Here is a 23862-nt window from a genome sequence, read left to right as displayed (position 1 = left end):
AGACGGCGAATGGTTGCATTTTGTAAAATTTGATTTGTATGTTGTGTTATGTTTTCCGTAAAATTAATGCTGTCACTTATATTTTATATATTTTTTTGTAATTAGGAAACGAAGAGGAAATACTTAAGAAGGGTGTACAAATTATATCATAATTATATTATGTTTTCATCTCAAATATGTTGCTGTAAAAATTAAATTATCGGTTAAATAGGTCGGCTGCATGTTGTTTGTTATGTTTGTTTTCATTAATATACATTAGTGTAAAAAGCTAGCAAATTAACGAATAAGCGAAATTTAGCCAGTGTGAACGTTTGTCAGCTATTAAAGTTGTTTTAATACAAGCAGGAATTCATCAGTTTTAATGCAAAAATATGCTACCTTAATTCAAATAAGATAACAAACAATGCTGGTTATTCTGTGATTTAATAAATTTTTTCACAAAGTATATGTTATGTTGTATATGTTGTCAAATGAAAAAAAATCTACAACATCACCCTTTCAAGAAGACAATCTTAATTAATAAACATCTTTGAGTTCGTTTTGGATCCCTCTTCAAAAGCTCGGCTGTTTAATGTTCTCAAGTCCCCGCCATACACAGATATCTGTGTTTCTGAAATAACACGAAATAATACCATTAGCTTAACAATGCAAAGCGTTGCACACACGTATTATACAACGTAACATGTGTCGTTATTTCATCAAATGTCTATCATTTAACCCATTTATGCCTAGTGTCTAGAAAAAAGGCCTTGGCAAAAAGTGTAGACCCAGATGAGACGCCGCATGATGAGGCGTCTCATCAGGGTCTGCGCTGTTTTCTTAAAGGAATTTTTGTAAGTAATATTCTATATAAAGAAATAAATATACTAGACATCTCTTATTTAGGAAATAAATTGATCAAATTTAAAAGGATGAGAGAGTCCACTAGGCATAAATGAGTTAATGTCATCTAGACCTACTTTCTGAAAGCTCTTAAAAATGCGCGATAGGCATACAGTCTTAATTTGCAATCTTTTTAGCAGCAAAGACAGTATTTATCTCAAACTATCTGGAGTAAAATTAATTATTTTTGTTTCGATTATTTATATTTAAAAGTTATCTTTTTATTGTTCAATATCATATGACAAAGATGTACCCTCACTTCAACGACACTCTGATGTGATAAATACATACTCTAGAATCAGGAATGCAATGCTTGTTATCATCAACTAGAATCATATGATGCAGATAATTTATTAAAACACTCTTGTTAAAAGATAAAAGCTGGGACCACAAATGTCGCAAAGTACCCGTTAACTAACCAACCATACTCCCCCCTATGTTGCGTTTTCTAAATATGTGAATAAAAGCCTTTTCAAAGTCTAACGTAAATCGCACACTGTCCCCTTTGCACTTTGCAGTGTAATTCCAATTTTTTGAAAACATTTATTCACAATAACTTCAATTTAGTAAACCATTGATCGGAACATTATCTGCGCAGATATATTCAATTTCGCTTTATTGTATTGAATTTGTAATGTTCATGACATTATTTGTTACATAAAACTGTCATGTCACTGCATAGTTATTAGCACAAAAAGAAAATCAAGTATAATTCTGATCAGAATAGGAATTGGTATCGTCTGCTTTTTGGTATTATTTAGTTTGTTCTTGTAAGTATAATAATAAAATATGATTTATTTCGCCTTTGAACGTGTGTGAAAAAATAATGTTGATTTTTTTTGGTAAGCCTTTGTTACGGAAGATTTTATTGTGTTCAGTGTATTATTGGTGTATTAAACCTTTTGTAATCAAATCTTCGACATTCACACATGGGCACGTATTCGCGTGAAGCGTTCATTTCATAAAAAAACAAATAACTCATCTTGAGGAGCGACCTAATGGATTGATACAATACACGATATAACAGATTTGAGTCGATTGCATACACTGTTAAATCGTTAATATTCATCGGAATTAAAATTCGTGATTCGTTGTATCGTGGACACGTATATTAATTGTTTTCAGATTTTGGAAATGTGATTGTGTTACATTCTTGGTCCGGATAAACAACGAAATTTACAAAGATGAATGTCCCACGAATAATACTGATGTTACAGTAACCACTGACTGCTTATACAAGTCGTGTATCAGGTTTTTCGGTCTTTCATCAAGCGTTGTACTCAACTATTGTTTAGAGAAAGCTCTTGAAGAAGTGCTTGTCGTTATAACCTCGTGAGGTTGCGATTATCTGTACGATGTAAAGCACACTGAGTATTTTACAGGCGACAGTTAAGTTTCAGGAAAAAAACTTTAGACTGATATTTTTCAAGGAGAAGATACACGTTTCCTTTTTATGGTTTTCAACTGAGCCAGCATGGTGTTCCGAGTTGTGCGAGGCATACATTCGGGGTGGGGGGATTTTTAAACCTTTCTCCTTTAATTTCAATTATAAGTCATGTAAGGTCTATATAAATAAAGTCCCACATGTCATCCTTAAATATATTTATTCTCCGGTAAAAATCAACTGCAAGAGAAATAGCAAACTTAATGTTTGAAAACCAATGACTGCAAAATTCGAGACCATAAGTTTTTTTATCAAAGACTGCTCTCCACAAAAGTACACAGTTTGCAATTATACCGGGGTCGAGCATTAGCGCAACAGAATAGCATTCCCATTTGTGTACATGTATTACTCATCGGACCTTGTGGGATCGGAGTTTGTTCCGCGGATGACAAGAACAATCCCGTTATATTAGCAGCACTGAATACCTTAACAAATCCAGTTTCTCAATATTGAAAATGTTTGCTTTTTATTTGCATACTTGCTAAATTGGAATAAATACTTAACAAATTATTCCATAAAATGGAAAAATGTCCACGGACAAGTTTTTAAAAACTGATACGACATATCTTCAATGGTTAAACACTAGGATTATCCACATAATATTGCAAACAAACTCATTCCTTTTTAAAATGGGCTTGTCGGACTGTAATACGTTTACCTTTTGTAAAATGTCAGAGGAATCAATAACACATTTATTCTGGGATTGTAGCCAAGTACACATACTCATTAAAGAAATCTCTCAAAGCGTAACGACTGCTGATTTACATATAGTATTACACTGCAAAATATTACTTCTTGGTGATACAAACGAACGGGTTAAAGACAACTGCTTGATTCATTTCATGGAAGTTAAAAAGTACATCTTTGAATGCAAAAGGAAAGAAGTTCTCCAAAATTTTCAGGAATGTAAGGCTTGATTAAAATTAAATGTAAATGTTTATGCAAGTGAGTTAAATAAAGGAATAGTTTGGACAGTTATTAGACTATTAGGTGATTCATTATTGCGTTAATAAAAAAAGATGTTGGTTTTTAACATAGAAAAGCTCTTTATAGTTGATGTATAATTAAGTCGTAAGACTTAGAAGTGTTAATAATATAAAATAATATAAATTCCATATTAACGTTACATTGACGATTGAGGACAAAACGTTTAAGAGACGTTTTTGCATAATTTGTATCTTTTGTGTAATACAATAATGCAAGTGCAGATTTAGTTGCCTTATGCTATAAATACCCCATATTGTAAAGGCACACAGGGCAAGAGGCATTTATTGTCCACAAACAAAATAGTAGTCTTCTCCCGTATTTATGTTGTCGGAATAAGAACAGGACTTTCATTTGTGTTATCAACATAGCCTTAGCTTAAAAATACGGCATTACCAAGCGCTGAAGTTGAGACCATCACACATTTGTGGGACAGTTTGGGCTTAGGTGAAACTTAGAAATTAACTTTGATTATAATACAACATTACCGGTCGCTGACGTTTAGAGGAATATATTTGTTTTCGCGTTGGTGCAATTTAGAAATAAAAACTAAGGTTTATACAACATTACAGGGCGCTGACGTTCAGCCCATCACACCTTTGCATGACAGTTTGAACTTTTGTGCAAATTATAAAGAAACACATATTATAAGCTGTGATTGTCGTCATCATCCAAATCATAAATATCCAGGTCAGGAGGTCGCACATGACAGTTCTTGCGAAGGTGCGACTGACAAATAAACAAGGTATTTTAGGTGTGATTTCCGTCTGAATCATAATCGTGAACCCAACGTGTCTTTAACACATATAAAGACAGCGAAATGTCAGTTACCTAAACATGAGATCCAGAAAAATAAAAAAAAGTCCTTCTTTATGGAAATGTGACCTATTTCCGTAAGTAGACACGTGAAAAAAATCTTGACCCCTCTCCAAACACACACACATACCATACCCGTAGCCAGGGGGGGGTAGTGTTGGGTGCGTTCGCACCCAATCTTTTTGGACGAGTAAAAAAGTGTACTTTAAGTAAAGTTTCAACCAAATGTATTTGACGCAAAACGGTTATTTATTTTTCCAGTGAGTCTTCGTATTTAAACGTTAAAATAATGTTGTATTCAATATGCAACCGACAGGTCACCATATAATTAATTTCTCGATTAAGTCATTCCCAAGATAGCGCGTGATTTTTATTTACATTTTTTAATCGTAGAATTGTTGAAATTAACAGAAGTTTTGACAGCAAAATTTGAGAAGATCGGTCCCCGCAAAATGGAATTGGAATCTTTGTTATAAATGGATATTTGTTTTCTGTGTAATACATAATTAACTCGGTATAAAATCGATACTTATTTATAGATATTTGATACTAAATGATTGTTTTTTTTCATCGTTATTAATGTATGTTTAAGCCATAACTTTCATAGATATTATAACCAAATGGTGAAGCCACGACTTATAACAATTACACATTGTGCACAGCATTTTCGACAGACTGTGTTGTTTTTTTGTGTTATATCCCCGTACAGCCATTTTCGGATATCCTAAATGGTTTCCCAGCAACAAAAATATCAGCTGTGCTCAAGGCAGGCTAATTTTGTTGTTGATTGACCAAAAACATATAATTTCTACTAAGCAATGTAGCTTTTTTGTAGTTTACCAACACTTAATGGCATCTATTCTGCTCCACATACATATCTTTCCACAATACTTTAATTATGTCAAACTTGATACTAGGAATATCCTACTCTCAAACAGTTGTTATAATGAATTTAAAACGTTATAACATATGATCAGGTGGATGTCAACGTTTAATGTTCATCAACTGTGACGGATCTTGAGCATATAATGGGCAAATAAGTACATATTTTTTCTACGAAGTCCTGGTATACATTGTTAAGGACTTTGAGACCATTGGGCCAGTAGTTTTTGGTTATAGGGTCTTAATGAAGCCTTAAGTGTTATATTTTTCTAAAATTCGTTTAGAAAAAGATAACTTATTTGTTAAAATAGTTAAAAAAAATAAAGTAACCAGTCATACAATTTTGATTTCTTTTTAGTATTGATGCAGATTAGAGAGACCCAGTTTTGTTAATCAGTGTTTGTTGTACAATACACTATTAGCACGTTTAGAGCAATGATAACCCTCTGGCACTATCCATAGAAGCAGACAAACAATTGTTTTGAAAAAAGTCAAATGATTCCATTTAATTTGCTCGATTTATGAATGGTAGAATGTTGGAATGGTGAAACACACCAATTTTATCAAGATTCCAAGATTCCAATAAATAATGATATTTTATACCGTTCTTATTGTTTGATTTATCGTTCTATAAATGTGTTGTTGCAAACAAAATGTGTGCGAGCATACTAGTGGCGGGTTAAACATCGTATAAAATTATGTTTATCCGTGAATTATCAAAATGGTGGTTATTGAAAAACGTGGTTGAGGATACATGTGTGTAATATCATATTCATTTCGATCAGTCACTGAGTATGGTCAAAGCAAGTGAAATTTCATATAAAAATGCTCTATAACTTCAGTCTCTAAATGCAGTTAAAAAATGACCAGAATGCAGTAGTTTACGTTTCATTTTCAAAATGTTCTAGGGGGAGGACCTCCAAAGCACCCGATGGCAGGAGGGGGACATCTTCTCCCGCACGTGCCCCCTTCGCCACTTCGTTGCTCAATAACAATCGTCGATGGCAAAAATTCGCATCCCCCTTTTCAAAACCCTGGCTACGGGCCTGCACACGCACTCACCAATTATAATACTGGTGTAAAAGTCACCTAACAGTTCCCTAGAGTTCTCTACAAAACATTTAAGAGTTAATAACTACAACTTCTTTCACTTTTACAGAAACGCTTCATTCTGGATATAACGATTCTTTGACATGTTCTTCATTCCCCGCTGAACCTCATCGTATGCATATTAACGCGTAAGAATTCAAAACCGCACAAGTTGTCCCCACACAAATTGCAAATTGACGAAATACTTAGTGCAATGTGTATTGACGTTGGTTTCCATTCCTTAATTTCTTCAGAAAAAAATATCGTTACTTAAAAGTACATATATAAGATATATTTACTTTTTATATATTCAAAACATTTTTAAATAGGAAAATACATTAATGTGAAGTCCAGACATATAATCGGATAAATCCAACATTATGTATGTAGGTTATTTTCATTCGTAGCTTACCAATTTTAGAACAATATGATTGAGAAATGCTGAAAACGTTAATGCTATATTATATTTAAAAAAACTAAAACAATGTTGCACTAAATTTTAGTTAAATATTGTTTAAGTGTTATCCGATTATTGACCACCTAGACGAAAAATAAACTATAGTTGATCTATAGGGATATGGTTACGTAGTCAATATTAAATTCTATCAATTATTAAAAAAACACCTGACATGTAAATTTATCTTTTTTTCGAATTATGTTTATTATGCGATATTGTTTAAGTGTTATCCGATTATTGACCACCTAGACGAAAAAGAAACTATAGTTGAGTTATAGGGATATGGTTACTTAGTCAATATGAAATTCTATCAATTATTAAAACACACCTGACATTATGTGGTCACTATGATATTCTCACGCAACACCAACATATAGGTATTTCTTGCTTATGTAAATTGATTTTTTTTTTCGAATGATGTATGTTACTACAAACACATGTTGTTGTGGTATATGTATGTAAATGACGATAAGCTTTACATTCTTACGTCTGAATAAACTATTCTGTTGTTTGCCATTGTTAAGCGCGAACGTCAAAGATATGCCGTTTGACAAAAATGAAATCGTATGGGAAACTGTAGGCATGTAGAAGTGCGTTGTCGTCTTACGAGTGTTAAAACAACATTCCAAACCTCATACTTAGAACAAGATTAAACGCATTAAACACGAGAGTGAACAATTATGAACCGTTCAGAATTCAGAATTGAAATACAAAATATAAATTACAGACACTTCTGACTAAATACAATTGCAATTTACGAAATCAAATAAAAATTATGTAGATACATTTAAAGGCCCGATCAATCTAGATAGATATTTAATACACCATAAAATGTATTACAGAAGAGGCTTGCATGATCAGACTGATATTGATATAATGATAAAGTCCAGTGTAGTAGGACACATATTATGGCTGATTAAGGACTTGAATTGTTCATTCATCCGTAAACATACGTACTTTTTACTACCTGGCGATAAATCAATAACATGCTTTTTTCAAACAACATACCGTGTGATACAGTGTGCAGATTCAATACCCATTATATTGTATTGATATGTGTTGTGCTTTAAGTATATAGATTTGTAAGTACTGTTATTAAATATGAACAACACTTTAAATGTGAATGTTGTATAAGTTGCCATGTCATTAACTGATAAAAATAGGAAAAGTAACATAATATGTTTTAGAAACACTTTTAACAATTAATATATGCGGAGAATGTGTTAAGTATTAACAGTAAGAATTTATAGATAACACGCATTGCTGTTTTGTTGATAATCTTCAGCAACAATCTCATTACATAATATTTGTTTTATTATTAGTTTTACAATTAAAAATAACTTTGACTGCATGAGGAGGAAAATGATCGCGCCTATCGCATCGCTTCCAGACGCTGTCGATTCGACATAATTATGACCCTTTTCCACTTAGAATATGCAGCAAATGTTAAAATTTTCGTACTATCCAATTTATTTTCATTGTCCCTTGACATATTGCTTTTATATTTTGCATACTTGTTTACCAACATCACCCCAACCTATAAACAAGAGCAGACAACTCTATCAAGCATTTTGTCATAATTATTGCCCCTTTTATACTTAGAATATGCATATTATTGATAAATCTATGTTAAAGTTTGCGTATTATCCCAACTATTTCCTATATCCTTTGACATATTGCTTTTATATGTTGCATACTTGTTTACCAACATGACCCCAACCTATAAACAAGAGCAGACCACTGTATCAAGCATTTTGACATAATTATGGCCCCTTTTACACTTAGATAATTGAACCTTTTGCTTAAATTGCCATAACTTCTTTATTTATGATCACATTTTATTATTACTTTGACAAAACAACACTTACCTGAATACCACTATGGATTCCACCCAAACAATACCCCATGCCCCTACCAGAATCCCTCCCCCCCCCCACAACCTCAAGTCACACAACAGATATCAACGATGAAACAGTTGATTGTAAAGTTCACATTTGACGGGCCGTGAACAAAGCCATATGTCTATCAACTTTAACGTAAATATGACGTATGACATGGACATATAACGAATACATGTATACGGAATGAACCGATGTTTGACGTTCTATACCCGAGGCAATGAAATGGTGGTCAAGGCGTGACTGCCTTTTGAAGATTGTATGTTGATAAATATTTCGATTATTATATTTATTTAACCATGCCCCAAATATTCGTTACGTTACATAGAGAATACTAGGTTAGCGTTGAATACAGAGAAGTTTATGTTGCGATGCTTAGAACGCCGGGAGCGCGAGCCTTGTCGAGCGCTTTCGGTGTTCGAGCCGAGCAACATAAACTTCTCTGTATTCAACGCTAATCCTAGTATTCTATTTATCCCATTTGATTTTTTTCAACGTGACATTTAACATAAATAGATCTAATAACCTTAACAATAATTCTAATTCATTCTTAAAAGCGCTTAAAATCTAACGAATGTAACCATGCGTAGTGATATAAATGTTCTGGTACGCAAAATAGTCTTTAAAAAATTCACACACAAACTGTAAAACGAGTAAAAATATCACCATATGCCTCGATTCAATTTTACGCAGCATGAAAATTGTAACACATTACGACCGCGAAAAGAAGATTTTACTTTACTATAATTCATTTTATTTTCGAAAGAAAATGATCAGAATCCAATATGGCGGCGATTGATCCTGGCAAAATGATGTCGATGTCAACATACATGTACACCATCGACGACCTTGACAATTTCGACGAGTAAACAGACAATTGCAGCGACTGACACTTTATTTGACTTAAAATACAGGGCAATACGTTTTCCGACTTCGGACGACGAATTTAAGGACGCGCAGAACGTGTTTTTTATATAATGTTATGGGTATGCCGTATGTGATCCGATGTATCAATGGCGCCCATGTTAAAATCATTTCCCTGAGAGCAGGCAGGGGCGTACCTAGGCATACGGCAGTTCGCCCGTGCGTATAATTCAGTTTCAAACTAAAACAAATGAACACTATTAAAATTCGAAAAATGCAATAAAAGTGAGGGCTAAGGGGGGGGGGGGGTTAGGGGTATAATTATGGAAAACAAGCAACCAAGACGTCCACTTTAAGAAAATAACAGAGGGTACAAAACACAACACAGTCTTAACTCCAAACATACGAAGTAACGTCTTTTTTCACTGATGAGGGGTAGTAATTACTGTGTAGACTTTACTCGTTCCACGACTGTGTTGTCGCCTTTCAATATTTGGGAACCAATATTCGGACACGGGTTCCAGATTATGTTTACATGGCGCAAATTTTCAAAATGTCGGCGAACGCTCCGTTTTATCCAGATATTTTTTGGCAAATAGCGTCAGCAAAACATGTTCATTAGGTGATACTTAGAAGCTAGCTCTTTTGACAGATAAGTGGAAAAATGTTCACAGCTTTACATTTCCCTTAAGGTAAGACGATTTTTATATGAGTTAAATAAAAGTTAAGTATGCTCGCTCAAGACTCAGCGAGCATGCTGTTGTTTCATTCAAAGAGTGTTTCTTTAACAGTTTAACTCAAAACAAATGTAATTATCTGTTTACCAAATACCCCAATAAAATCAGTTTCAGCAGAAAATAATGACGGGCTTAGTTTTTGGCGCCACGTCGCACCAGGTTTGACGACTCGTCTAAACAAATACACACGCCGTGGGTGTGGCATTACATTTTTACAGAGTCGCAACAAATACATGGACATGGGAAAGGTTTCCATGGAAAACATGCTAAATTCTTTACTTTTTTTAGAAGAAGAACTTTAAGAATAAAATTGCCATATGTCACTGAAAGATAACAACAAAACGCTCCTTCTGCAATGAAATCCAAAATGTTCTGGGGGAGGAAGCAAGAGTCAAACATTTCCTCACATTTACATACCCATTCACACGCATTCATAGGCTTCTTGATTTAAAGCGTTGATACTCAAACTTTATAGATTATGGTCAAAAGTATATTTGCAGCTGGCAATGTTTATTGATAATTATTTTTTTAATTTTTCTCAATTATTTCAAGCTGAAATTCGAGGATAAACATTGCAAAAAATGTGCCTAAAATGCAACAGCAAATTACAACTTTTGCAAAGAAATTTCCAAAATTTTATAGGGGAGAACCCCATACTCCCACCAGCAATAGAGTTGAACAACCTCGCACACCTATGCTACTATGGATTTATTCTCCCTCGCAATAAGGCTTCTTGATTTTTAAGCATTGACACTTAAACTTAGCAAATAAGTTATGGTCGCATGTATATTTGCTGTTGACAATGTTTAATAAAATATTTCCGTTTGTCGGTCTTTTTCAAGCAAGAAATTGATGAGTAAAATTGCCAAAACGTGGCTGAAAGATAACACCAAAGCGCACCATCTGCAATGAATTTTCTAAAATGTTCTTGGGGGAAGCCCCCAAACCTCCCAAGCAGGAGGGGGAGACCCCCTCCCGCACCTGCCCACCCACTCGCAGCTTTGCTGCTCGATCGTGCGTATAGCTGAAATAGCATCAGGAACGCCCCTGACAGGGAACGACAAAAGTATCCTCCAATTACCGTAAGTCGACCGGTTAAGGAAACAAGTAAAAGAATTTCTGAATTTACACAACAAAATGCAGCAATATACTATTTACCCTCAGATATTTATTTAATTCCCGTTAAATCAATGTCATAAATGATTATTAACAGCATGTTTTACTACGCAAAGCCGATAGTTCCATACACACTACAAGAACATTAACTCCGCGCGTTGTTTACCTTAAGTCGATACGTCACATCCGGGAAAGGGACAGCACTCTAGTGGTAATGGATTAGGCCAACTAAACTTAAAACTTCGCTTCTCTGAACAATTTTAACACGAACTAAAACAGTAAATATATATTAAATATGTTTTCAATATTTTATAAATACAATTGAACCAGTTTCTTTCACCTTTCTTCAGAACAATTGTCACTCTTCTTTAGCACAGCATGGGCACATAAATGTTGCACCTCTTCTGATGACTTTAATTTCTGTACAAAATGACAGGTGTACCCAGTGGTTGCAGGCTCTATTGTCACACAAAACTTATTGAAGCACTGTTCCTGACAGCTTCAGGGGAAAATCGTTTGCACTGGCAACACAAGTCCTCTTCATTTTCAGTGTCACTACTGTCAGAAATGGTGTTCACTTTAGAGGGACCAGGCTGGAGAGATGAACTGTGGGCCTCATTACTGGTAGCTTTCTTAGTTTTGTTTGGTTTATTCTTGTTTTGTTTATCTGTATGTTCCGTCATTTGTTTCAAGACCTCGCCTGATATTTCTTTACCGACCACTATTTTGCTCATTGTATTTCTAGCTTTAGCCAAATTTCCACTTTTTGTTTTCTTTAATGTTCTTTCTTTCTGTGCAAACATGTCTACTCCATAAAACTTGTATCCCACCTTCAACAGTTTTCTGGCTGTCTGAAGTTTCTGTCTCGGTGTGCTGAAAAACATCAGCTGGGATAATACATTGGCTGGGGACAGCGTCTTCATTAACGGGTATATGCCTGCACGGCGAAATGATGAAGTAAGGTTTTCAGCAGACATTGACTTCATGTATGCCTTTGATGCGACCTCACACACATTGTAGCGTGAAATGACAGCCAATGTTTGGCGCATTAGTCGATGGCAGAGCCTGTCATACATCTTCTGGAACGGTCCAAAGCAGCCGATATCTAAAGGTTGAAGGATATGGCTGCAATGCGGGAGAAGGACAAATGTGGTGATGTTGTGTTCCAGAGCCCATTCTGTCAAACCAACTGACACATGTGATTTGTGGCCATCAAGTATCAGTAGTTTCTTCTGGTCACTGGATCCTGGGGTGAATTTCAGGAAATGCTGCTCTAAGTAGGTGCGAAAAACGCAACCATTGGACCATCCGATCTTGCTAAATGTACCATTAGAGCCTAGAGCTGCACCATTCAGCAAGTCAGGTTTCATTCGTTGGGCGGGGAAAATGTAAAATGGGGGTATAGCTTGACCTGCTGCATTACCGCATCCAATTATTGTGATTATCTGCCCTTTTCCAGAAGTGACAGATGAAGGACAGTTATCAGCACCGGCTACGACGAATGGTGGTTTGTGATTAACTGTTACCCCTTTTTCATCAATGTTGTAGATCAGGTGGGGCTTATCAGTCATTTCATATTTTGTAAATGTTTCTTTGAGGTTGTGATAAAAATTCGAGATGGTCTCCCTTGAGGCCATTTTAGCTCGAGCATGATCAAGGGCTCTTGGTTTGAGAACTTTGAGTTCTGGCCAGCGCTTAAAAAAAACATAAATCCACTTTAGAGACAGGGGGTTATCCTTCGTTCTTTTACCCAACTGAACGGCGTAGTCAGATGCAATGTCTATACACTCTTTCCTGGTATACCCATAGCCATATTCAGCCATTCTTTTGAAATGTTCAACCAATTTTTTTTCTTCCTCATAGGTAAACAAAGGCAAAGCTCCTGTAGACATAATGTTAACATTGACCCTTCAGCAGTTCTATCCCTAAGAGTGGTTTTTGGGACGTTGGACAAGGCAGCCGCTTCTTTTACAGAGACACCATCTTTTTTTACTAGCTTGTAAGCATTTGATAAAGCTGTTGGGGAGTACAATCTGTGTTTCTTTGTCTGTTTAAGTCGTTTTGGATAAGCCTTAAAAGATAAAAAGTAAAAAAAAAAATACAATTATGAAGAGGTCCGAAAACAAATTTAATAAAAAAAGCTTTGCCTTAAATTTACTACGATTTACTACTATTTCCGATATGAAGCGCTGTCAATGAAAGTGTTATGTTAAGATCGTCTGCTTCACATTTCAATTTTTGTGGGAATTTAATAAAGAGGACCAATAAAATGTATGGGATATAGATACATTTGTGTAATTTTAGTTATTTTTTTATTTTTAATGCAATTTTACCTGTTTTTTTCTCATTTTGTTTTTATTTTGTTTTTGTTCATAAGCGTAGTTATGTCACTTCATCAAAATACTCGGAGCGCTCGTGTGTGACATCATCCAAATGGCCGCGTTCTTAATGTAAACAAAGTGGTCAAAATTAGGTCATGGTCGACTTACGGTAATCGTACGATACATACAAAAACCAAAACACGTTCGAACTAGTACCTTACCTTTAATTATCCTTTTAAATCCATCTAATAATCCATTTAACTCAATAATTGACGATTTTGCATCTAGGGTCTTTAATAATTATTTTAGCATAGTTAAATAAAGACCCTTATGCCATCCTATCACTATATTCAAATGAGAACGCAATAAACTTTCTTCTTCGTCACACGCTACGTCATGTAGCCTACTCTATGTACATTACTGCTGTTAAAATGAACCGGAGCAGTTTATCAAATAATAGCCGCTGGTAAACTCGGTTGCACTTGCAGATTTCTGCATACAAACATAATTATGTTTAAACTTGCACAATGTTTTATTTGTCTATGGTAAATGCCCTTATTGTACAAGAAAATTATTTAATATATAAATTCAGAAAGAATGGAAAACATTCCATTACACAACAGATACATGACTAGATAATACCCGTGTACAAAATGGGACGTTCCCAATTCTAGTGTGGTGCTATTTTTACCATCTTATACTTTACACAGCTCTATGCCTAACGTGAATTAAATCGGAAAGCAAATATTGCAGATTATTTATGAATTGTGCGATATTTGTATGGCTTGTTGTACGTTCATTCTTGAATGTCAAAAGTATATGCATGGCTTATAAACAATGCACTTTACACGAAATAAGGAAAATGTGATAAATTGACAATTCAAATATGTCGATATACAGTACATGTACATGTGAAATAAGTCGCGTTTATAATAAATCGTCAAACATTTTTTGGGGAAAATGACGCAATAAGTATGCCATTTTATGACGCCATCAATCAGCTGATTCATTATACGGATGGCGAACACTTATGTCATATGACTAGATTTAAAGGTTGAAGGTCGTATAATTTTGAAGCTAAAGTTTTCTCGACTTTTTCTTATGAAAAATCATTCAGTGGTAAAGTGAAAAGTAGTCCGTGCACGCAACAGGTATATCCCACAAGGTTGAATACAGTCTAGTATATTCCATAAGGTGTTATACCGTCAATGTCGTGTTGAAAATGGGATACAAATGGTATATTTTGGCTTGAGTTGTTTATTTGTTTCACGCATATAACACAAAACCACAGTGCTTATAAGTAATTGATCTACACATATCTCACAATGAAAACCGTTGTTGGAGGTAAAATACAGGACGACACGAAAGAGAGTGGCAGGTACTGCTCTATTTTCGTAAAGAATAAGGCTAATAATAAACTTTCGTTGAGGATTGTTGAGCCTTAAGTGGATTGTTGTATAGCAGAGACTTCTTGCAAACGAAAATTCCATAAAAGCAGCCAGGATCGTACCTGAAAAACCTGAATCTATAGACTGAACGGGCAAGTCTGAGAAGACGCTGAACGTGCATGAATAACGCCCTGTTTTTTCAGCGAAGCCTATCTATGTTTGGAGTTTTTCCAAACAATAAACATCAATATGTTTATTACCAAGGACTATAACGGCACTTAACAAAAACTGTACTTTGATCGAAGTACGTTCTTCTTAACAACATATTTATATTTTAAAATATGTTTTATGTAAATTAAATAAAATATTTGTTATAATTATTGATGCCAATTTTTTTAAAGTTTGACAGAATCGTCTGTATTAACACCGGAATAAAAGTCAATAGAGACAACAAAGCTATGAGCATCACTGGCGGTTACGTCATAGGTCGATTTAGGTCTGTACAAGGTCGAAATGGCAAGCATACTATAGTACTATAGCAATATTCATGCAAGCATACAATCCATGATATATATTCAACACGAACCTCTGGGAAACTCGAATTTATTGCATGTGCGTAGAGTATCGTCTCTCATTAGTCTACACATTCCTCACAGAATAATCAGGGTCGTAACTGTCCGCTTAAGCTGGATTATCGATAAGAATATTCAAGATTCCTGTAAACGAAAAATACATGAACAGCGGAAACCTTATTAGCTTACGCGGACATGCATAAGTACACCAGAGGATATTTTGCTAAATGTTTATTTTATGGAGTGTCATTTAAATGTGTTTACTTTAATATGTATCTTCATGAATCTAAAAATGAAAAACAAAACACGTTATAATTGACAATATGATTAAATCGCTGTCAAAATGTGATCACTATTACAGATAAAACACCATTCTGCTGTTGTCGGGTAAGAAGTGTGCTATTTGAAGACATTAATATCGAAACATAATTACTGGGTATTTGCCTGCTAAAAGATTTTTATGCCCCCGAGTGGACATATAGTGATCGCATTTCCGTCCGTCCGTCTGTCTGTCCGTCTGTCTGTCTGTTCGTCACACTTTGCGTTTAAGTTTCGCAGAATGTCATAACTTCTATGTCACTTAAGATGTGACCTTCATATTTGGTATGCGTGTGTATATGGACAAGGTCTTTCCATAAGCACACAAATGTTGACGCCTTTGTCATTGACCTTGATCTTAGGGTCCGCGTTTAGGTTTCGAAATCTGCTTTAAGGTGTCGAAAAGGCGTGATTTGGGGTATATGTCATCCTATGGTGACAGCCCTTGTTTGCAATCGGGATTTGTTTTGGAAAAATTTAATAAATAAAATAACAATGTAGAAATGCGAATATTATCTGATATAGAGAAATCAATTTCTTCATATCTTAACATAATTTATTGTATGCAAAACTCGTGTTTGTGATATCCATTTGTGTTAATATCAGGACTGTATTGGCTTTTATTATGTCACTTGTGAAAAATTACGTTGGCGACGCTGACAAGTATTTTTTTTAAAAGTTTTATCGGATACTCAGTTCGAAAACGCTTCTAAACTCCGCCCATCAATAACATTTGTTTAACTCCTCCCACATTTGAGTTCATCAATAACATGTGAAGCGTTCTATGTTTGTTTAGTCCCGCCCGTTCTGAGAACTACTTTTTTGTAGGCGTTTAATGTTGCTTATGTCGTAAAAAATGTGAACAAACTTAGCGATTCATATTTTATTCAGAAAATTGATAAACAAGAAATATATTTTTAAACACAAATTTCATCATCTATGTAGTACATGTATATACATAAAGGGAAATATGAACAAAATGTACATTATTCACTTGAAAAAAAAATGAAACAAATACGAATGTGTTCCGCTACCATTCATTTACTGTAGACGAAGACAAATAAAAACAGTAATTTTAACTTTACACAATTAAACTTAAAAAGTTATATGTTAAACAAATAACATGGCAGATTTACAAAAGAAATATAAGGACAAATATCCCCAAAGCACCGTTTCTAAGATTATATGAAAATTGCAACTAATACTTTGCAAAAGCAAATGCTTTCCTAACAAGGCAAACATGTGAATATCATACACACTTAATAAAGATGCTTTGTCAATACCTTTTCATGTTTCAATATACATGTACATTTCAATGTGTAAATGTCTGAAATCGAAATTGCACATACAAAATGGTTCTGTCTCCCTCAACATATTAAACGAACCAGGAAATTAGTGTTGGAACTTGTAGTCAAATAGTAAAATATAGTGAAATAAATAAACCTTTACAAAAACATCATAAAACACTCATTGCACAACTGCTTAAATAATAAAAATCTAGATATTTACATGATTATTAGGGTATCTATTTGAATTTAGATATCTTACATTAAAAGATAAAACGAAAACATAAACAAATTAATCTAAATTAAAAAAGTATTTCCTTTCCAAATAGTAATTAGATGGGTTGATGTTGCAGCTGACCAGGCTAGAACTGTGCCGCCAAGAATATGGGCGAATAATCATGACCTATCGAAAAGTGTGGTCGCAACTTACTGCCATTAAAATAAAATAAAAAATATTATAATACACATGAAATAAAATGTCAAAATGGAGATTATTAATAACATTTTTATAGCAATTTACTTTAACAAATTCCAACTAAGACACAATATTATTATCACAAAAATGATAAAATATATAATGGCAATTCACAACTTTATATAAAAAAATAATTAAGATTTCCTATAAACTTAAAATATTTTTAATTATCTAAAATTCAGGGCCTTTTTCTGAAGCGAACATGCGGTGACCCGTATTCAGGAATGTGGGGTTATCTCAAACTACATATAAATTAAATTGAGTTGTCCAATATGTTATAACAACTGAAATTTTTCAAAAAAGTGCTAGGTTCACGAAGGGTTGAATAATGCCCTGTTACAGAAATTATTGAAATGATCTTTATCTTTAAGGTCAATATATTAAGTATATTAAAACAATATTTTTATAATTAATTCGCTTTATAATAGTTGTTATGACACCATGATAAATACGTGTGAATATGTGTTATTGTATATAACAGCCAAATGTAAATGTATACATATATTTGTTTTTATTTGTTTTCATGTGCATAACAACAAAGATATTAGGTTACATTTTGCTGAACTATACATATTTGTTGTCTATATTACTGTTGTTTAGCACGATTTTAAGTAAAACGTGTTTTTAAATGAGACAAATAAGAGGCTCAGCTACAGAAATATACCAAATGTTTGATGATTTGTGAAAGTTACTTTTTTACAAAGTCACATGTCATATTAGGCTGCTTCGTGAACCTAGTCCTCAGTTGGAAAATTATATTTTATATATTAATTTACACAATCAGATAATTTTATGTAATCCCATAATAATTAATTAATAAGAAGTTGTTTATGTATGGTTAGTTCTTAATTGCAATGAACATCTTAATAATTTCATTTAAATGAGCTCCTCAATCTCTTGAAAGAGATAGTGTATATTGTTAGAAGAATTACATTATTTGCCAAAATATCTACCGGTATATTGTAAACACACTATCATTGTCAGTTCTCAAATGTAATTAAAACAAAACAATTTTTTGTGTGTTCAATTGCTATCAAATGATAAAAAATGCGTAGACAATTGTCTCTGTTGGAATCATTTAATATTGGGGAAACTGAAAATGATTTTTATTAATTCATATATAATTCATAAAAAGGGCTGCTTAATCAAGTCGATGGTATTTAAATAGTTTTATCTTTATTTCCCGGAGTTATCATAGTAACATCCCTATGTAAACTTAACATATTTGGGTAGGCAAATCATGGTTAATGTATCTAGTCTGTACATTCATTATATTACGTTAAATTCTTAACTTAAATCAGTGCTAACTATAAATTTCTTTCTTTATTTGCTTTGCCTAAATGACAGCTGGGCTCTCACTGCCTTTTACCGGTCTACGGGGTCTTTCCGTCTGTACCATGAAACTCACACTGTAAATAAAGACTATTTGTCGGAAATGTTTGAAAGCTGGCATGCCTCAAAAGAACATATATTTGCCTTTTGAGGTTTAATGTTAAAATTATTGAATGCATGTGTATACGTTGAAATTAGACTCGGAGTCATTAGCTATTCGTTATACACCAATCGACTGTACATGTCGATGTGTGTATTTAAAACAATATTGGTAATGTATTTTTAGTGCATACATTATAATTTTAAATATCGATTACTCACTTCAATGTTTTATTTTGTTTAACTACGTGCGTTAAAATGTTATTATTGTTGTTTACGTGCGAACAATTTTTGTAGGTGTAAATATGCATAGACGATAGCGTAAGTAATCATCCCGATCACATTTGCATAAAATATTACCGTACATCAATAAAGTTTAGCGGAGACGCGTTCTGAGAAAACTGGGCTTAATGCATGTGCGTAAATCCCAGATTAGCCTGTGCAGTCCGGACAGGCTGATCAGAGACGACACTTTCCGCTTTAATGGTATTTTAGTTTCAAGGAAGTCCCTCTTACCAAAAATCAAGTTTAAGCGGAAAGTGTCGTCCCTTATTAGTCTGTGCGGACTGCACAGGCTAATCTGGGACGACACTTTACGCACATGCATTTTGCCCAATTTTCACAGAACAAGACACAAATTTAGCGGTTGTTTGTTTTTTGTTACCTTGTTTAAATTCTATTATTTTCTTTAAATGTTGCATAATACATATAATATATGGTTGGTGACGTTTGATATCATGTGATATCAGACTCATCACGACAAGCCTCGCCCCTTTCGTACGCCATACATATTTAATTATTTTAGATTGATCAACATGTTGACAATGAATGTAATTGCTTTCTAAATATATTAATTGCGAAATTATTCATGTCCTGTTCTAGTTTAAATACATAATACGAGAGTCAGGTGATGTAATAGAATCGAAGTGTATATATAACTGACACCGGTCTGTATTCGAAGCATTTTTTGCTGTAAATAAACATCAAAATGAAGGTTCAAGCTGTGATTATAGTTGCTTGCGTTGCCATCGCGGTGGGACAAGATGTCGTCATCTACGACGCGACTTCTCAGGTAAATTGTATTTCAGTTAGTTTAGCTAGATTTGGCTTAGTTTGCCGTTGCAAGGAAATTGTGCAAGGAAATAAATAGAAAATATGTCAGGAACAGACAATAGCTATACTTGAACATGATTTCAGCTCTTTCAAATGATGAAGTAATTAGTGTATGACAAATTCCTTCTGAAGTGTGTACGTTTGTGATGTAATAGCAAATCAATAGAGATAATATAGTGATGATATAAGACTGTGCATTAACGGATCATTTTAAACATTGTCGAATAATGCAACAGCCCGGGGTTACTCGCAGCTTCGTTGCATGAACTGTAGAGTTTTAATGATCATCCTGCTATTTAGGCATCAGCTGCTGCCTAAACCGAATTGAATTTTTATTTATTTTTATTAAACTAAACTATAAACACTTAAAAGCAATACAAGTTTGAAGATTTTCCAGTTTTACTATTTCCTTAAGGTGTGTGCTGTAAAACTTGTGAGCATAAATGTACACTCGAAATGAAAATAATTACTACGATTTGGTTTCTGTAATTTTAAGAAGTTGTTATTAATTGTGTTTACATTGACATTTGTTTTGCTCTACCGGCGCTGCTTCTTCAGTTTATTTCATTGTTTGGTTAGAATGTTAAAGAGAGTGATGCTAAATATTACAGTTTCTTATATGACTACTTTATTTATTTGTTTGGGTTGCCATGTTTCTTTCAATAAATATGCTTGCTTGTTTGAACAATGGCATTATCAAATAAATTAAAAAAATCGAATAAACTTCTGTTCTTTCGATTACAATTGAAGAAAACTAAAGATGTGAGTGAGACTATTTGACGGTCATCTACTATGATATTACAATTTATATCGTTGTTGAACAAGTAATAGTCCCTTAACTTTTGTATATACATGTTTGCATATGCCAGATGAATATTTACAAAAAGACGATTTTACAAGAGGCATACATAAGAAATAATTACAAGACAAAAATGCTGATATAAGACCATACTAATGAGAAAAAAAATGGGTTTGGTATGTCCTTTCATACCATATTACACAAACGCGTAATGTTAAGGCTACTCAGAAGTATACACATTCATGTCGGTGTCTTAAAGGGGCCTTTTCACGATTGGGTTAATTGACAAAATTGAAAAAAGTTGTTTCAGATTCGCAAATTTTCAATTAAGTTACGATATTTGTGAGGAGGCAGTAATACTAAACATTTACCATGCTTTAAAATAATCATTATATGCATCTTTTGACGATTGAAAACCCCCAAAATTATAAAGCGTTGCAATGCGAAAAGAATTTATAATTTGGAGAGTTCTGTTGTTGTTATATTTTGTGAAACTACGAGGATTACTTATATAAAGTATAAAATACATCTGCAATTGTAATCGGAAGAATGGCCGAGTTGTCTAGGTGGTAGACTTTTTACTCAAGGACTACAGGGGTCAAAGGTTCGAGCTCTGCTGACGGTTACTTTTTTTAAATTTTATTTTTGATTTTTTACTGGAGCTTTTTGTATCCAATGTTTACATTTATCAATATAAAGCAGTTAATGACACACTCCAAAACATGCCAAAATCTGTGAAAAGGCCCCTTTAAGCATACAATAAAATAACAAAGCAACTTTGGGTGAATATGTTTATATTGATAGTGCTCGTCATGGTAAATATATGTCTACATTCGTGAATGCATTCCTGCTCTTAATACTCTTGAAGAAAAGTATGTATTTACAACATTATCATATAAGGCCAGGGTATGATATTACTAACAAATCTTTATATATTATTATGCAGCCTAAATGCACGCTGATTAACCGTGCGAGTACAAATGATTGTCGCTGGAAAGCTGGTCTAGACATGGCGGACCAAATCATCGAGAAAGGTCGCATCATCGCGTACAGAATCCAGTGGTTTAACGGCTCGTGGTCGACCTGGTTTGGTCCTGGCTTGAACGACCTTGACATCAAGTTCAACCCCAACTACGCGACTTGTGCCGTTCCTCTCAAGACCAACTCAATGAGAAGAATGTGGTCCTATTTCTACGACCACACTCACGAGTTCATCATTTGTAAGCCGAATTAGTTTCAAGAGTGTGCATCATAAAACGAGTCAAATGAACTTATATGCTTGAATTTGTCAAATAAGCGCGTATTCGTTGATCTGCTATATGAATGTTGCTGGCAAGATTTAATGTGTGAACAATATGCGTTTCACTAAATAAATTAATTTAAATTATAAATCGTTGGTGTCGAAGTGACGGAATTGTATAATCACGAACAGGATTTTTCGGAAATTAATCAATCGAATCATCATTCAATGTTATGTCGTTCTTTATTGTGTGAATAAATGTAGTAGTTCGTTTTTGTTGTCTGTTATTATACTATCAACAAGCACGATATTCATTCAAACGGCTCAAATTAGTATATGAAAGTTTGCACTCAAGACGGTGAATGGTTCCTTTTTGTAAAAATTGTATTGTAATGTTGTGCTACTTTTAACTAAATAAACGAACTTAATCTAGCGTGAACGTTAGTCAGCTATTATAGTTTTTTTGATATATGCCGGAATTCAGCAGTTTTAATGCAAAAATCATGCTGCGTTTCTTCAAATAAGATAACAAACACGATTGGTTATTCTGTGATTAATATAATTTTCACAAATTATATGTTATGTTTAAAAATAAAAGAAATCCAAAACAGCACCATTTGAAGAAGACAATCGTAATTAATAAACATTTTTGAGTTCGTTCTGGATCCCTCAACACAAGCTCGGCTGTTTAATGTTCTCAAGTCCTCCTTTGGTGCAACTTAGAAATAAAAACTATGGTTTATACGACATTACAGGGCGCTGACGTTCAGCCCATCACACCTTTGCATGACGTTGGTGCAACTTATATAAAAACACATATGATTAGCTGTGATTGACGTCATTAACATAATAATAAATACCCAGATCAGGATGTCGCACATGACAGTTTGTGCGTAGGTGCGACTGACAAATAAACAAGGGATTGTAGGTGTGAATTCCGTCTGAATCATAATCGCAAACCCAACGTGTCTTTTACAAACAAATGTTAAGACAGTGAAATGCCAGTTTGCTAGACGTGAGATACAGGAAGATCCAAACAAGTTCCTTCTTAAAGTAATTTGACCGATTACCGTAAGTTGACACGTGACAAACTCTTGACACCTCTCCAAACACACACACACACGCACTCACTGGTGTAAAACTCACAGTAAAAGTCATGCCTTCGTATTGCGGCCGATTGACGCTGCGAACCTGACAATGCCCAAGAGTTCTGTACACAACATTTAAGACTTAATAACTACAACTTCATTCACTTAAACAGAAACGCTTCGTTCTGGATATAACAAGGGTCCGATGTGACACAACTTGCAAATTGACGGAATAATTAATGTGATTTGTATTTACATTGGTTTTAATAAGTTAAAGACGAAATGAGGCCATCGTTGAGCCTAATTGCTTAAAAAATGTATCATTATTATATATTTATATCATATATATCATATAAGATATATTTTCTTGCTATATATTCAAAACATAAACAAATAGCAAAATATTAAGTCCCGACATATAATCGCATAAATCAAACATTATGATTTCGGGTTATTTTCATTCGAAGCTTAACAATTTTAGAAGTAACTGATTGGGAAATGCTGATCACGTTCATGATTTTTTATATAAAATAAAACCTAAAGCCACTTTGCAATTAATGGCAGTTTTGTTGTAAGTGTTATTCCATTATTGACCACCTAGACGAAAACGAAACTATAAATGATCTATAAGAATACGGTAACTTAGTAAATATTAAATTCTA

The 23862-nt window shown here is 33.9% G+C and overlaps 2 protein-coding genes across 2 annotated transcripts in view; both read left to right on the top strand.

The window, feature by feature from the left end:
- Positions 1–23862, top strand: part of LOC127880782 (uncharacterized) — a 222334-nt gene that overhangs the window by 180266 nt on the left and 18206 nt on the right. The window lies entirely within an intron of this gene.
- On the top strand, positions 19907–22385 carry LOC127880781 (uncharacterized). The gene is made up of 2 exons (XM_052428184.1): positions 19907–20032; positions 21819–22385. The coding sequence occupies exons 1-2, from the start codon at positions 19949–19951 to the stop codon at positions 22104–22106; spliced, it is 372 nt and encodes a 123-aa protein (XP_052284144.1). The 5' UTR covers positions 19907–19948; the 3' UTR covers positions 22107–22385.

This window comes from Dreissena polymorpha, chromosome 5 (genome assembly GCF_020536995.1).
Source record: "Dreissena polymorpha isolate Duluth1 chromosome 5, UMN_Dpol_1.0, whole genome shotgun sequence".
In the NCBI taxonomy this organism is placed as follows: domain Eukaryota; kingdom Metazoa; phylum Mollusca; class Bivalvia; order Myida; family Dreissenidae; genus Dreissena; species Dreissena polymorpha.
The sequence above is the reverse complement of the archived record's forward strand: the minus strand, read 5'-3'. Positions and strand labels throughout refer to the sequence as shown.